This window comes from Corapipo altera, unplaced genomic scaffold (genome assembly GCF_003945725.1).
Source record: "Corapipo altera isolate COAL_440 unplaced genomic scaffold, ASM394572v1 69, whole genome shotgun sequence".
Classification (NCBI taxonomy): domain Eukaryota; kingdom Metazoa; phylum Chordata; class Aves; order Passeriformes; family Pipridae; genus Corapipo; species Corapipo altera.
Window position 1 is genome coordinate 7,232,865 of NW_020884908.1, and position 15,610 is coordinate 7,248,474.

The following is a 15,610-nucleotide window of genomic DNA, read 5'->3' on the forward strand; positions in this document are numbered from 1 at the left end:
CCAACTGATGAGATAGAAGTCAAATTTGGCCTCTGTATCATCCTCCATGGCAGACCATCTCTGATTTTGTGGATGCATTTGGGTCTTGGTCTTCTCCAGCTTATCCTTATCTTGCTTCCTGTGGCCCAGGGCTGCCACCTCCCAGTTCACAGTGGTACAAATGATGCGAAAGAACACGTCCTCAGCACTTGAGCAGTAGCCATCTGGGGACACAACTAAACCCTACTGAAGCCCATTCTGATGACATACCTAAAAAAGCTTTGCTGGTAACAGGAAAATTATTCCATCTTTGCATTATATTAAAAAGGGTAGGAATTTAAGCTAGTGTTTTAAATGGAAACAATAACAAAGTATAATTTTAAATGAGCTTGTGATTAAATATGAAATCTGAAAATTATAAACAGATTCTTTTTCCTTAATGTTCTTAGGCTAAACCCTTGATAATCATTTATCGAACTGCCTCTATGACTATACCTACTATGGTGGTTTATAAAAGTTTTTATCTGAGATTAAAAAAAATTACCCTTATTAATGGCTACAATAAAAAACTACAGTGGAGTAATTTGAAATGGGGCAAATTTTTTTATTACTCAAATCCTACTTGCTTCACCACATTAATTTGTGCTGCATTAAATTTGAGACATCAAGGTTGTTCAGCAGTGTCAAAGTCAAAGCTTCTCTGATTTGTTTTTTGTTTGGTGTTTGGTTTTTTGGGTTTTTTGTTTGTTTGTTTGTTTTTTTCGAGATTGTGAAGGGCCTATTATAGCAACAGTAACTTTGAGTTGGGTAAGAAATAAATGACAAGTTTTACCTTACTAAAGGCGCCAGTGAAATTTGTGGTGTATGGATTTGTAAGAAGGACTGGTCCCTATGGCTCAGAACGTAATGCTTCCTTTGTGGAGAATACAAATGTCTCAATGTTATGGACCACGATCTGAAAGCCACATATTTTAAGTAAAGTCACTGTTAGGCTGGAGGGCAAGTTTAGCATAAGGGTTGGTTATAGATCTTATGTACTGGTGCAGAGCTTTAAGCAGTGACACCCTGTCTGTTCACTGTTTTCTTACACTTGAAAGCTAATTCACATAAAGGAAACCTATGAATTTAAAGAACATTTGTATCCAAGTATCTTCTCATGTGTGCCTTTCGTTACAAATTAGATGATCCACTGCAAAGGAAAAGGTACTTGGGAATAGCTTTTTTCTTGTGATGAGGCCTAAATATTAATGAACTTGCATTCAACCTTTCCCTTGGAGAACATGTTCTATTTGTCTGTTGTTCTTAACTTGTTGCTTCTTCTTTAATTAAATTCATTAGTGACATTTAGCTCAGGCTGGGACTGTGCTTCTGACCTCTAATTTGAAGGTAGGTTGTCATGTATTTTTGAAAAGCACTCTAAATTCAGCATCCCTTCCTTCTAAAAATCCTTTACTTTCTTTCTCTGACCTTAGCTAACCTTTTCTGAGCTGATTCAATTCTATCAGTCCAGTAGAAACTGCTCCCTCCCCACCTCCTCTCCCTGCTGGTTTAGTTTCTTGGTGAATTATTGAGTTGCCCAGTCTTGAGAAGGGGTCCAGCAAGCTCCAGAACTGGATGCACAACCAGCAGCTGAACCATTGGCTTGTTTTGGGGAGGAAGCAGGATCCACTCTCCCTTCAACAGCACTATCCTGATAGGCTGACTTACCCTAGACCGCTGTCTGTTGAGCAGCATGGTGATGCCTTGTTCCAGTGTAAGTTTTAGCTTCAGAGGTACTCACTCTCAAGTGAGAAATTTGTGAAGATGAGGCCTTGTCAACGGAAATGTTTGTTGCAATTCTCAGTTTCCCATCGCTCACTAATGAGGCAGCAGCCCATGAGTCCCAGAAGATGGGAATGGAGGATCGCAGAGAAAGCACAGTACTGCTGTTGCACTGCTTTCTCTCACAGGCCTGATTTGGGTCTCTGTGGGTCAGTCTGCCTTTACATGTTCTCAGCCACTTCCTACTGCTCCATTCATGGCTACAGTCTGGATTCTGGGGTTTTGTTCTTTTATCACTTTTTTTTCTTTCCTCATAGGGCATTGCTATGACCAACTTCCCTTGTGAACACTCATCCTTAGGTGCAAATGCATCCACTTCACTGTTCTTCGGTGATCATTTACCAGTCCTGTTTTCTGTGAATTTCTTTTCTCTTTATCCCTCTAGGAAGAGCTACTCTAATACTTCGAGTCTAAGAGAATCTAACGCTTCTTACTAATGAAGAAAGCTTCTCCATATTTTGAGCTAGGGTTCAGCAGGATATTTACCTGCTGAACATGGCAAGGAGATGAGGAATATCGGTGGTATGAAGTGTGAATAGTAAAAGTACCCCAGGATGTAGCTGTCTGGTGCTTAATCCTCTGACTGCTGTCCCTGGGCTTTCTGGGCATCCAGAGTGTGGTTGTGCATCATCCTTTTGAGATCTGACCTCTAGGGTGTCTAGAAATGAGAAAGGAGATCTGCTATGGAAATGAAAGGTACTTCCCATGAGGCTACTGTGTGTGGGCAGAGTATTGTTTCAGAGATGTGGAGTTTGGGACTTGGCTAGGCTTCTTTTTGGTGCTCCTGTTTGTATCCTTGGCTGTGTCACCTCTGTCAGAAAATGTGCTGACTGTGTGTGAGTTTTAGCAGTCCCTATAGAAAACTCCTTCTATGTTTACTACAACCTTCTCCTGTGTATCATTTTAATTGTGAAAGAGGGCATCAGATATAAACGTGCAGATGAATATCTATTGTATTTTCACTCATACAACCTAGGAGCAAATACCTAGCAGGGGCCACTTGAGTGTTATAACGGAGGTAGATTAAGCAATTTATGGATAGTTAATCTCAACCTCCACCTAAAATGCACAGGGAAGGGTGTGAGGATTTTGTGGGTTTTTTAGCTTTTCTTTAGTTACCATGGCTGGGGTGTTGGACAGTCTTGTGTTTGTCTCCTGTCTTTGTATACACCATCCCACCATATAAGAAATTGCTCTTGCAGTTTGTGAAGTCTGTTCATAACTAGCTGTTTGCTGGGTAAGGAGAATCACTGCATCTGGTGATGGTGCCCAAAGGAAAGTTACAAATTGGTTTTGATATTTTCTATAAAGTAAGAAAGGCCAGGATAGTGTAGGAGGATGTGAGTATTTGCTTAACGGGGGGAATCCCAGGAAGAAACCAGATTCTTCACTTTCTGAGGATATATCTAGTTCTCATCTTCCTTTTTGTAGGAGGTTAGAGTGCTTAATGGAGGAGATAAGATAATTTTCCCATTTTTATAGATGAGACAGCAATCAACTGAGGCACAGAGGTGAGAGATAGGAGTGGAGACCAGGGCTGTCCAGCTTCAGCCTGGCACTGCTAATGGCTTCAGCTGTTTGGCCACACTGACTGCATTCAACCTTCATTTCTTCCCCAGGGGAGCTGGATATGGATGTTGCAAGCATTTGCTGCAATGTCTTGGCACCAGCCATTGTCTGTAGGATGGACCTTTAACCCCACTGCAGGCTGAGAGTAGAAGAAAGGCTTTTCTACCCTATCCCTCTAGAAAAGACAGAGGTCTTTGCTCTTTTATTTGTTGTCAGTATCTGTAGAGAAAGTGGGGGAAAGAGAATGGTATTTCCATATTAATCATAAGATTTCAGAGAACTTTGGACTAAACGTTTTTTAAACTTGTCAGAACTAGATTGACATTTGTGAGCAATGAAGATATGGGGAATGGGAGTATTGTACATTGGAGAAATGTTTGTTGTCACTGTCTTTAACCTGAGGTTTTGTTTACTACTAATATTATTCTTGAGATCAGAGGCCAGGTATAATTTGGATTAAGGAAGAGGAGGAACAGAGAAGAAATACTGAGCAATGTTTGCATGCTGTAAGTATGCACTGATGAGACTTTATATCTCAATAGAGAAAAGTAGGACCCTGACTTAGAAAAGCACTTAAGTGTGTGCTTTTTGTCAGGGAGTGACAGAGTCCTACAAAGCCTATTTACTCATTGACTGAAAGGGATTTCTGCCCCTACCTACACCTGAGTGGACTAGTGAATAAGGGGAGGGTTGATTTTTTTATTATTATTAGTTTCTGATTTTTTTAACTCTCACAGAGTCAAGGTGAACTGTGGGAATATTAAATCCTGCAAAATTACAAACAGAGAAGCATTCCTCCAAATTAGTAGGAAACCTCTTCCCTCGGCATGCTATGTTTGTGCCTGGGAACAGGAAGTCAGGTATTTAGCTGGGCAGACCAAATCATATACAGAGCTTGTGAAAATAATTATCTCTGCATTTCCAGCTTTTGTTTCACTGCCCTTAAATATGCACTGAAGTTTCAGGCTGAAAATTCTGAGCCAGAACATGATTTTGCTGGGAAAATTGCGTATAAAACCTAATTAAAAGCATCAACCCACACTTCTCTTCTAAAAGTACATCTACTACCATCACGCCTCTAAATGTAACAGAGCTCAACAAGTCTCTAGCAGCCAAGAAGACACATAATTTAAAGGCTATTTTGGCATTTGATTAAGCACACAGTGATAACTACAAGCCCATGCCCTGCAGGCATGACAAGAGGCAATTATGTTCTGAGGTCAAAAGCGAGGGGGAGAAAAAGCACAAGATTTTGATGACTTACTTAATTTTCCAGCTCCTGAAATTAGCAGAGACAAAGAAGTTCTAAATCGCCCAGATAAAATCCTGTCATTATCTGTTATCTTTTCACCCTCTGCTCTCACTTTGCTCTGCAGAAGCTCAGGAGGATTATTTTCCACCAAATGGCTGCACTTATGAAACTCAAGTTGGCACACATTTAAATGTTGAAGAATTTGAAAAACCCTCTTTTTAAGTTCTGTATTTAGATGGCTGTCTGCACATAGGATCCTGGAAAAAGACACCTGTTTTCCAAAGTAGTGAGCAGCCATCGGCTCCTCTTGACTTCAGGCCAACAATTAGGTCACTTATTTAGGAGATTAAATAAGGAGCTCAGTGAGAGACTGCAAAGATAGGGAGCTGCTCAAAGAAGAGAGAAGTGTATTAATGAATTAATACAATCATGCTGTGTATTTCACAGATGGGCTTTGATGTATCTTGTTTCATGGCAAAAAGCAAAACATTACTGCTCCTTATAGGAAAACCAGTAAAAATGGTTAAGTAAGATTATCATATAGGGACACAACATCAAGAAATGTGTTTACAAGAAAATAAACAGCCAGGCTCTAATCTCACTTTGGAGTCTTTATTGCAGATATCAGTGTAGAAGAAAAAGCCATCCAGAGCGAGTGATTTGGTGGACAGTGTCAGGATGGAAAACACGTGCCTATTGCTTTAGTAGAAAGCATGATAGAAGATCATGTTGTATTACACTATTCAGCTACTTCACAGTTTTTCCAGGGTGTCAAATTGCTCTTATCCTTTATATCCAGAAAATAAATTCAAATGTTGACTCTGATACCACAGGGAGGTGTCTGTAAGTGAAAGCTGTCCTTCTAATGGCAAGCAGGCAAGTGATAAAGTGAGAAGCAAAAAGGTGAATTCCAGGAAACTGAAAGCCAAATCTAGAAATGTTTTCACCTGTCCAGAGATTCTTTAACGGAAAGTAGAACATGAGTTGTTACTCTGGGGAAGGGGTGTTCAGTTTTGGTTTGGATTTTTTGGGGTTGGGGGGGTACTTGGAACTGACATCCATGCAATTTTAGTAGATCAGTGCTGTAGAGTCTCTTGTACAGGAAACATGCCCAAGATGCAAGAAGTGTACTCTCAGTGTACCATAGAAACATGTTAAACAGCTTTGTCATTTGCTGGTAGCAGTTCCTAGCATCTTATTTCCAACAAAACGGAAGCATTAAGTTTAGCTACATATGTACAGTATTGCTTTTTGACAAATACACCAGGTTTGTATGAGTGAATTCTCAGGCAGTTAATTTTTGTGATTTTAAGTAGGGTTTTCCTCAGCCATCATGTGTTTAATGTCTTTCTTTGATGATATAGAATAGTTACTGAAAAAAAAAAAAGGAAAAAAGAAAAAACAAAACAAACAAAAAAAATCAAATAACCCCCCCCCCCAAAAAAAAAAAAAAAAAAAACAACCCCCCCCCCCCCCCAAAAAAAAAAAAAAAAACCCCACAGGAATTAAGAGCAAAAATATATTTTCTGAACTGTGTGGGTCAGAAGTTTGAGTTTTGTATTCTGTAGTGGGAACTGTAGAAAGTAGTATTAGCAATTGTCTTTGCCCTTTGTATAGCATACATTAACTGTCCAGAGAAAAGGATCCAAATTGACTCGAGGCTGGGCCAAACCATAGCTCCCCACAGCTAATATTGCCTGTAAATCTCATTTTGTCATTTCTTTGACAGTTAATAGGAGTCATCCAAGCACATGACAGGAGGAGGGAGGGCCCTTGGCCTCAGTGTTCTGCCAAAAGCTGCTAGAAACCTTCTGCCTCCCATGTCACCAATCTGCTCAGATTTAGTACAGAACAGGCTTGAAAAGAGAGCTCACCACAGCTCTTTTCCAAAATGAGAAGCCTGGCATCAGAAGTTTTTTGGTCAGCACTGGCCTGTTGCCATAGCGTATCGCAGAGCAGAGCCTGCTGCAGGCTTCTGTGGACAGATCCCTGTAAGTGGACTTAATACCTCTTGATATTGTTTGCACGGCTGGCTAAAATTGCTGGGCTCTGCTGACTCTGTCTTTCTGGCTGGCTTATCTCTTTTATCAAATGTTGTCTCTTAACTTTGTCCCATCCTTCCTCCACTTGTTGATTAGTGACATAAAGACAAGGGTAAGAAAGAAGTATTGCGTCTTAGAGGTTTGAGGTATTGCATCTTAGAGGTTCATGCTTGTCCTCCTCATTTCCCTCCTTTTGTAACAGGAGAAGTTGGTTGCAGTAAGAATTTACTGCATTACACAAGTGTATGGTGCAATATGAGCCCAGAGTAAAATTATTTCTCCAGTGTCAGGGAAACCAGGGCATCTTATGTGATCCAAACCCTAAAACTATGCCAATTGTAGAAGCTATTATTCAAGATTAAGCTCATGTCTGTCTTGGGAGTTTGGCAATTAGTCCTTAACTGTGGTGCATGAGTAAGGATCTGATATTGGAATAATCCCTGTAAATTTACAGAAATGGGAATGTTTATCTGTCCAGTTATACGTAAATGAGACAACTGACAAGAATAGAAGGCTTCGTGGAAATTAATATGTTGGATTGCTGCCTGCCAGACAGATAGAACAGCCTTGATATGGTTAAGGGATGTTCCGAGAAACATGAATATGCTCCTATTTTCCATACACAAACTTGGCATGCATGTACCACATGGAAGTTTTCTGGGACAAGACAGCAGAACACTGGATGGGGTTTTCGGTTTTGGGGGGGAGGGTATTTTGGTGTCTTTATAACGGAGCCCGGGGAAGGTGAGTTGCTGAAAGATTTTTGGTGTCAGATGGACCATGGATCTACTAGAGGGTTAAAGCTTCACTGGTTGCTCTGTGACCATCACACAGATACAGGCTTGATTTTTATGTTGAGTTTTGTGGTTGGAGGTAGTGTGATGTGTAGCTAGGAGGGCACCTCATCCCTGCAGCTGGAAGCCTTTTTGCTGTGGGTGAGTTTTCATTCTTGTGGAATAAGTAAGGAAAAGAGTTGACTTTTGTTTCAGTTTGCGGCTGGTGTGCTAGGCTGGGAAACAATTGTTTGGATCCCAGCTTCACCGTGGATTTCCCATGAGATCTTTTGGAAGCTGCATAACCCTTCTGCTACTGAGATAAGAAAGACAATGCATAGCTACTTCATATGGATATTTGGGGATTAATATATTCACTTTCATCAAGCTGTTTAAGATCTTTGGATCAAAGATGCTGTAAGGATGAGAAATACAATTGCTTGTTGTCTAGTGAGTTTATTTACTAATACTTTTAGGGCTTTGTTTTCAAGGCATCTCAAAGTGTGTTTCTTTTTTCTTTTGCAAACTGTAGCCTGGATTTCTTTTAAAACAGGTAAGATTTCTGAGAGCTCTCTAATTTTACAAGTATTTGTCAAGTATTTGACCATCTAGGCAAATCCAACACAAAACTAAGACTGAACTTAAATCATGCAGTGTCCCATAAATTGTCCTTTCCATGGAAAATATCACTGCAGGGCCCAAACTTCGGGAAGATTGCCAGAACCCGCAGGCCATCCCCCGGCATGCTGCAGGCTACAACAAAAACCATCAGCCTCTCATTTTCTAAGGACCAAGAAAAGGACCAGGAGCAATACAGATGTTATTACATCTGCTGTAGGACAGGTGCAGTCTTGCTGAGCAGGTGGGATCCTGGTGCTTGGATTGCTCGTTGTCATAAAATTTCCTTTACCTGATCAAGTACAACACAGGGCTGTAATTTTATATATCAAAACCAACTAGCTTTTCACCTGGTAAGTAGAAGTAATAACAATGCCATAGTTGCTATTTACCTCTTTCAATAGGAGATTTCTAAAGCCCTATATAAAAGGGATCTCTTCAGGGTTTTTTTGAGATGAGAAAATCAAGTCACTAAGTGGAGAAGTAATTTCTCTGGAAAGGCAGCAAGCCAGCAATCGGACCCCATTTCTACAGACCGTATCTCAATGGTACAGAAACTATCTCAGTGCAGCACATGGATAAAACCTGCTGCTAAACGTCATTCCGCTTTTAATCTTAGCCTCAGCATGGAAATTAAATGTTTACTGTGTTCCTGTGTTAATCCTTGCAGCTTTCAGCCGAGCCCCGGTCCCCATGGCTGTGGTCCGAAGGGAGCTGTCCTGTGAGAGTTACCCCATCGAGCTGCGCTGCCCAGGAACAGATGTTATCATGATCGAAAGTGCCAACTATGGGAGGACTGACGATAAAATCTGTGACTCTGATCCTGCTCAGATGGAGAATATCCGCTGTTATCTGCCAGATGCCTATAAGATTATGACTCAAAGGTATAGTATTTAATATTCTTTGTTTGCTTGCTGACTGTTGGTTTTTTAATCCGGAAGATACACACCAGTTTGTGTGTGTGTTTGCTTGAGAAAATGCAGGTACTTAGTCTGTATGTATGTGCACAGAATTACAGCTATCGTTGCTAAACTGTGGGTTTAACAGAGTTGGTTTAGCATCACACAATATAAATAACATTTGCTGTGCGTACTACTAATCAGTCAACTTGATTCTCCGGTTTTGCCTCTGAAATACATAAATATCAAGGCTCTTAATGAGAATAGAAGTGAAATCTTTCTCAAATGAATGTTCTCTGGTTTTTGTGCTATGTCCAAACAGAAGGCCAGTAATCTCCTTCAAACAATTAACATTTTGTGTTCAGAATAACATTTACAGTTTTGAAAACACAAAGTGTCTGCTTCATTCCTTGTGTTGCCAGACTTAGTTTTAGGAGGATCTGAATTTCCAGTCAAGGATTGGTATTCACATTGGTCTCGCAGAAGACTTGCTAAATTTCTGTATAGTAACTATAGCTTTTGAGTGTGGCTGCTCCATCTGGAAATGGTAACTGAGATACAAGCCATGTAGACAGGCTCCTGTATTGCAGAGCCAGGGCCTATCAATTTTTTCCAGCCTAGAGGTATCCTGGTTATGGAAAGCCTGTAACTGTTGCTAAATTTTTAAGGATATTTTCTGACACAAGCGGCATTGTGGGAAGGATTCATAAGTCACAGCTCTTGACATGTAATTGCATTCCGTAAATTTTTTCCTAATACGTGAATAATTATTCACTACATTTGACTGTTAATTAGCAATAGAGATTAGTATTTCAAGGTATTAATAATGGTATTGACATAGGCAAAGTGTTGCTAATTGACATCACGACAGCAGTGTTTGCGTGGTGACCTAATGGCTTAAAGCAGTGCAAGGTTTTAATGGAGTATCTCGCGATTGTTTACTGTGAGATGCTTTGCACTAAAAGTGGTCTGGGGTGAGCAAAAGAAAAGAAAGCTTAAGTTTCATCTGCGTTTCACATGCTAACTGCTGTTTTTGACCTCCCTGTAGAATTGCTCCAAGTCAAGTATTTAGATCTCAGAATGCTGATAAGTCTCATGAAAAACGTCCCTCTTGCTGGAGGTGGCTCCTATTAGACCATTTGAGTTGGATCTCCTTGCATAGGTGGTTGAAGTCTTGTTTATAGATTATGCCAGCTACGTTTTCAAGAGAAGTGGAAAGGGTAACAATGTGCCATCAGCCAGTCCCCTGGATTTGGTGTGGTTTTAGTGGAATTACTGTAATTCTCATGTTCAGGTTGTTAGTGGCTTCAAGCAGAAACCCTTAATCCTCTGCATATTGGCAGAATAAAACCATGTCATCCCTTTGTGGGCCGTTACAGAGTACAAAGTATTAATATTTTTATATATATGTATTATTGTCCTCCAGGCACCAGCTTCCGAGCCAAATGCAGAACTCTGCAATCTTCCAGTCAGTCCCCAAGTGTAGCAAGTGTGCGATAGATGTTAGCTCTTTGGTCAGGGAGGACACGTTATCATGTTGTGTGCGCAAGGCACTGGGATGAAAACTTACGTTGATTCCTTTTCTCCAGGTATCATCAGTGCAGACTCAAATGGCTTAGCAGAGAGTTTGACAGGGAAGCACATCTCTGGGGCAAAGCATCTCTGTGCTTCCAAGTGGGCAGAAAGTAGTGCCATAGAAGCTGGCCACTGAGGGGAAAACTTCTCAAGCAAATCCTTATTGGACTTAATATCTGTGGGGCCTTGCCTGCTACCACTTATCAGTAGAGAGGCTCAGGAAAGGGTGATGGCTCTTTCCATTTAAGCCATTTGATGATCAATTTTTATGAATAAGTGTGCAATCCTTTTATTGGGTACTGTTGAGTTTCTTGAAAATAAATATAACCTGGTTCTAGTTAAAAGACAAGCTAAAAAGGGGAAAAATACTCTACTTTGCATTTTTATGTGTCTCATTTTTTTTAATCTCCATTAATTTTAAAGAGTTGAAACAATTTAAAAATAAAACCATTAAAATGAAATATGTTCTTAAGATGCAAACCAGTCTGTCAGCTCACAGCTCCAAGCAGACTTCATAGCTGAGCCTCTGAAAAAAGTAGTTTAAAAGGAAAATTGTGACAGCCTAGTAGTTGTGGCACTAACTATGCCATTTTCTTCTGAAAGCCTCTACCTGCAAAAATTAATTTAGCAGTATTTGGGTGGGTTTGCAGATTAATGCAGGCTTTAATACAGTGAGCTTGTCTTTGCTAACACTGTGGGGTGGGGAAGCAGCTGTGGGAACTGAAGATTGTCATGGCAGTGTAAACCTGCATGGTAACTGAAGCTGTGTATGGAAAGAAAAATGATATGCGCAGTGCATGCTTATTACACATTGATTGATTATTGCATTCGTAAATACACAGACTCCTTGTAGACTGTATAATAAGTTGCATAACAACTGGCAGTTTTTAATCAGCAACACTGTACAGCCGACTCAGACACATTACGGTGTGGCTGTGGGGAGGCAGAGAGGGAAAGATGGGGAAAAAAGTATGTATGAGACAGAGGTGGTGTTAGTTTGTGAGCTGACGCTGAGGGAGAGCAGATTTATGGTAGACATCAGTGATTGCACTCTCAGCCCACCCTTCTTCCCCCGGCAAAAAAAAAAAAAAAAAAAACACGAAAAAACCAACACCCTGAGCTAGCCTGTTCTTTACTTCTGTGTGCTTATTTAAATTAATTTTTGCAGACGACTACATGAGGTTATTTTGAAAGGGAAAGGCATAAATCTTACGGTGTGTTTGTGGAACCCCCTGAGCAGAGGGAACACAAGGAGTTCTTACTACAAGCATTGCCCTGAAAAATCTTTAAAATCTTTGGAGTATTGCTTAAAGTAAAGGACATTTAAACAGCTTGTAGGGAGCTATTTTATAGAAAATTAAATTGCTGTGGCCTATTTTGGTTTTTTGGTTTTTTTTAACTTACCAACTCCTCCTTCAAGCATCCAAGTAACTGCTGCCTGTAACAGCTCAGAAAGTGTGCTTTATGAACTGAAGTTTTTCTGATTTAATTAGAGAAAAATATATTTTGTAACATGTTTGCTTTTGAGAAGTGTCTTTTTGAGGGCTGTAACAATTAAATTCTAACCATTCCCATTGCAAACTGTGTACATGGTACCATGGGAGTCTTTGCTATGTCCTCCCTTGAGCAACTGTGCCAGAAAATTATCATATCATCCATTCAAACAACCAAGGTTCTCTGTCAACAATGGGGAAAAGCAGCCTCCTATTCCCGTAAGAGTTGCCTTTGTTTTTATAGCATTAACACTGCAGTTTAGTATATTAAAAATGCCCTAAAGAAAAAGGAAAAAAAAATAGCTTTTGGTGTGCTCTCTTGAATTTCTTGTATATGCTTTCCACCGAAGAAATGCCCAGCTCAGAAAGGCAAAATGTGTGTATTACTTTTTACATCTTAGTAGTTTCACTACAAGTCAGTGGAACCAATTGCCTTGTAAGAGCACCACACAAATTTAAGCCTGCAGTGTGGGCACAGGAGTTAAACATTTAGTTGCCTCCTCCTTAATGCACACAAATACACCAGCACATTCTTCTTTTTAAAGCATGGGCTTAAGAGTTCTGTGGAATGAAGACCTGTGTTAGTGCTTTCCTGGGTTGGAGCCACTAGAAGGTCTTAAGAAGATGGGTAGATCAGGTTTTGCATGTATGTTCACAGAGCTGTGTGCTGTCAGTACCACCTTTGCATTTAACTTTGTATTTTGGAACATCCTTTTCTGTAGGCTTTAACCTTAAATTTTAAAAGGGGCAGGGGAAAGGGGGAAATCCAAGTAGGAACAGTAGGAAGTACGTGACATGTAGGTACACACACACAGAACAATTGCATTTTTTGCCTTAAAGGCAAGAGCGAGTCTTTCCTTTTGCTTTTCGGATCCTTGTCTACCCCAACCATTGTATGCTACTCTTAACTCTGGAGAAAGGAAAGAGGGATGGAATAATATGACAGAACAACAAAACCAGCAGACATAACAGAAGAGATGGGAAAAATATTCACAGGTCTTAGCAGGTATTCTCAAGGTCAAAGCAAAATTCTTTCTGCCTTTTCAAAATTTGGAATGTCGAAGATGTTCCCCAGCAAGAGCCTTCCACTCTTGTATCTCTCAGCAACTCAGAGAGCTCCGTTTGCAAATCAAGCAGTGTTTGCCTTTCACCATAGTACAACCTTGCAGAGCTCTTGTGTGCTGCTGTTGCCACTTCTGTCTTGGGGATGAGGGCTGAAAGCTGCTCAGCTCTCTCCTCTCTGCTTTGAAGGGAGCACCGGATCCATTTTGTGTCCCACAGGCCAGACACCTCCTGCCCAGAGCTTCCCACTGCTTCCAGGACAGAGAAACTGCATCTCCTTGGTCGGAGGGTGTGTAGCCTGCACAGCGCAGTGGGATGTGTACCCTCTGCTTCACTGCAGCTCATCATATTACCATCTGCCCCCAGCACAGCTCTCTGGTGAGGGGTAAGGCAGGGCCAGTCAGGTGGGTGCTGCAGCTCTTGTCCCCTCCTCTACTGGCTAAGCAGCCAAGGAATTTCTGGTAGCTCCCTGGGAGGCACAACTGGGGAAGGTACTGCATGCCCTGCCAGTTCTGCAGTTGCTTAGCTGAGCTAATTTCCTTTAGGTTTGAGTCTGATTTTGCGTGGTTTGTCTCTGTGGTTTCAGTGTTGACATCATTGATGATGCCTCCAGGTCAAGACTTGGAGTTGAAGAAAAAACAACAACACAACCCAAAACAAAAAGTACAATTAAGGGTGTAGGACTGCTCTCAGATTTCCATTTAGTTTCATCAGAGGGCCTAATCCTTTTACATGAGGAGGGGGACTCACAACTCTCTCAGTAGTTGGAAGGATGGTAGCAGACACTTTGCACAGGGTTAGGTGAGAATAAAGAAATTGAATGAACCGGCTTGCGTTACACTGCAAAGATTTTTCATCTCCTGAAGGGCTGTGTTTTGTTAATGTTTTTGGTTGATGACCTGAGAAATGCAGGAGTCTGAAATGAGTGCCATTATTATTGTAATAATATTGCATCTCATGGTGTGCTGTTATTGATGCTATCAGTTCCTGTGATTTTCAAGACACTTTTCAAATGTCAATGATCTGCACTTGCATTTGGAAATAAAGAGGCAGGATTATCTGTATTTTACAGATAGGATAATTCATGTTAATCATTGATAGAGTGGCCACTGGTTTTGAACATACTAATTTCGGGATGTTCTTGTAGAGCCTTTTATATTAATTATCTTCTCACAGTGTGTGTGGGGAGGTGCAGAGGACAAGGAGAGCTGCAGACCTGGAGGCTCTGTAGTAACAAGGCCCATAAGTAGGACTGAATGAGAAGACTTCAGCTGAATTGCAGCACAGTCATGTTAGGCTGTACAAAATTAATGGCATATTTCTTAGAAAACAGCCCCCTGCTTATATGCTGTCATCACCTCTGAGTCAGATACTGAATGCCCTATTTGGTAGGAACCCCACCACACTCCTCTGCATCCTGAGTACATTTTGCAAAGATTGCCAAGATACTACTCATTTTTCTAAATTTGTTACCACACAGATGGCATGAGAAGTGCATTTCTGAAGGACTGAGATGCTGCAATGGGAAGCTAGGCTTTCTGGGAAGCATAAGTCTGGCGCTTTGAGATCTCCACGTGAAAAGCGTCAATATGGAAAAATACTAATGTTTCAGTTAAACAGTTTTTGTAACCAGTAGAAATTAACAGGGAATACTGAAGCTCACATTCCCTGGATTCTCGTTTTAAAGGTTAGTAAACAAGCTGCACCACTTGGTTAAACAATCTATTTTCTCACCATGTGGAAAGATATTTTAAAATGAAGGAAAGTCTGTTAATCTTACCTGAACCTTGGCCCTGAGACAAGAGCACATATACTATTACTAAGAGGGGGTAAAAATCAAAAATCAAAAAAATCAAACAAGAACTGTAAGTGCTAGTGGGGTTTTAAGCACTGAGCTGTTGAATCACTCTAAAATAGGTTGCTACTTCCCAACCTATACAGTCTTAATTTATCCTACCTCTTCCTTTCCTGAAAGTGCTGTTGGAGTAAATTCTTAAAGTGACAGCCTTCTGGAATTGCCCTGGTACCCCAGTAAATCAGGGTTTGTCAGCCCAAACATCTCAGCTGATTGCAGCTGCCATGGTAACAGATGAGGAGGAGGCACTCGCTTCTGGAGGTAATTAGGTTCCAAACTGTGGAAGGCTCCGTAGATCAAAAATAGTGCTTTAGGCTTCCCTGGGTACCAATTGGTAGCCGTGGCCAGCTATAAAACACCACACTTAAAATAAATAAATAAAAAAATAGAGGATTGTATTGTGCCGTGCCTGCTGGGTTTTGGTTGCTGTTAGCATGCAACTCCAATGCATTGCCATCTGAGAAAATTCAGACTTGAGCTGAGAAAGCAATGTGCCCCTGTGGCCAAAGGGAAAGGAATCCTTGAAGTGTGCAGACTGCAGGAAGCTGGAGGAATTAATCTTTGCTGTTTTCTAAGACCGTTTCATTTTTCCAGCTGTTTTGTTATGTTTCTTTTCATTTCTTTTTCCCCCTCACTGGCCTTAACTGACAAAGAGAAGACATGGGGTAATCT

At 40.8% G+C, this 15,610-nt stretch overlaps 1 protein-coding gene across 24 annotated transcripts in view; it reads left to right on the top strand.

Annotated features, from left to right (window-relative positions):
• Window positions 1-15,610, top strand: part of ADGRL3 (adhesion G protein-coupled receptor L3) — a 514,107-nt gene that overhangs the window by 230,058 nt on the left and 268,439 nt on the right. For all 24 annotated transcript variants that reach the window (XM_027652756.1, XM_027652761.1, XM_027652740.1 and 21 more), the window contains exon 4: window positions 8,725-8,938. In XM_027652756.1, coding sequence (XP_027508557.1) covers window positions 8,725-8,938 — 214 coding nt within the window. The remainder of the gene's footprint in view (window positions 1-8,724; window positions 8,939-15,610) is intronic.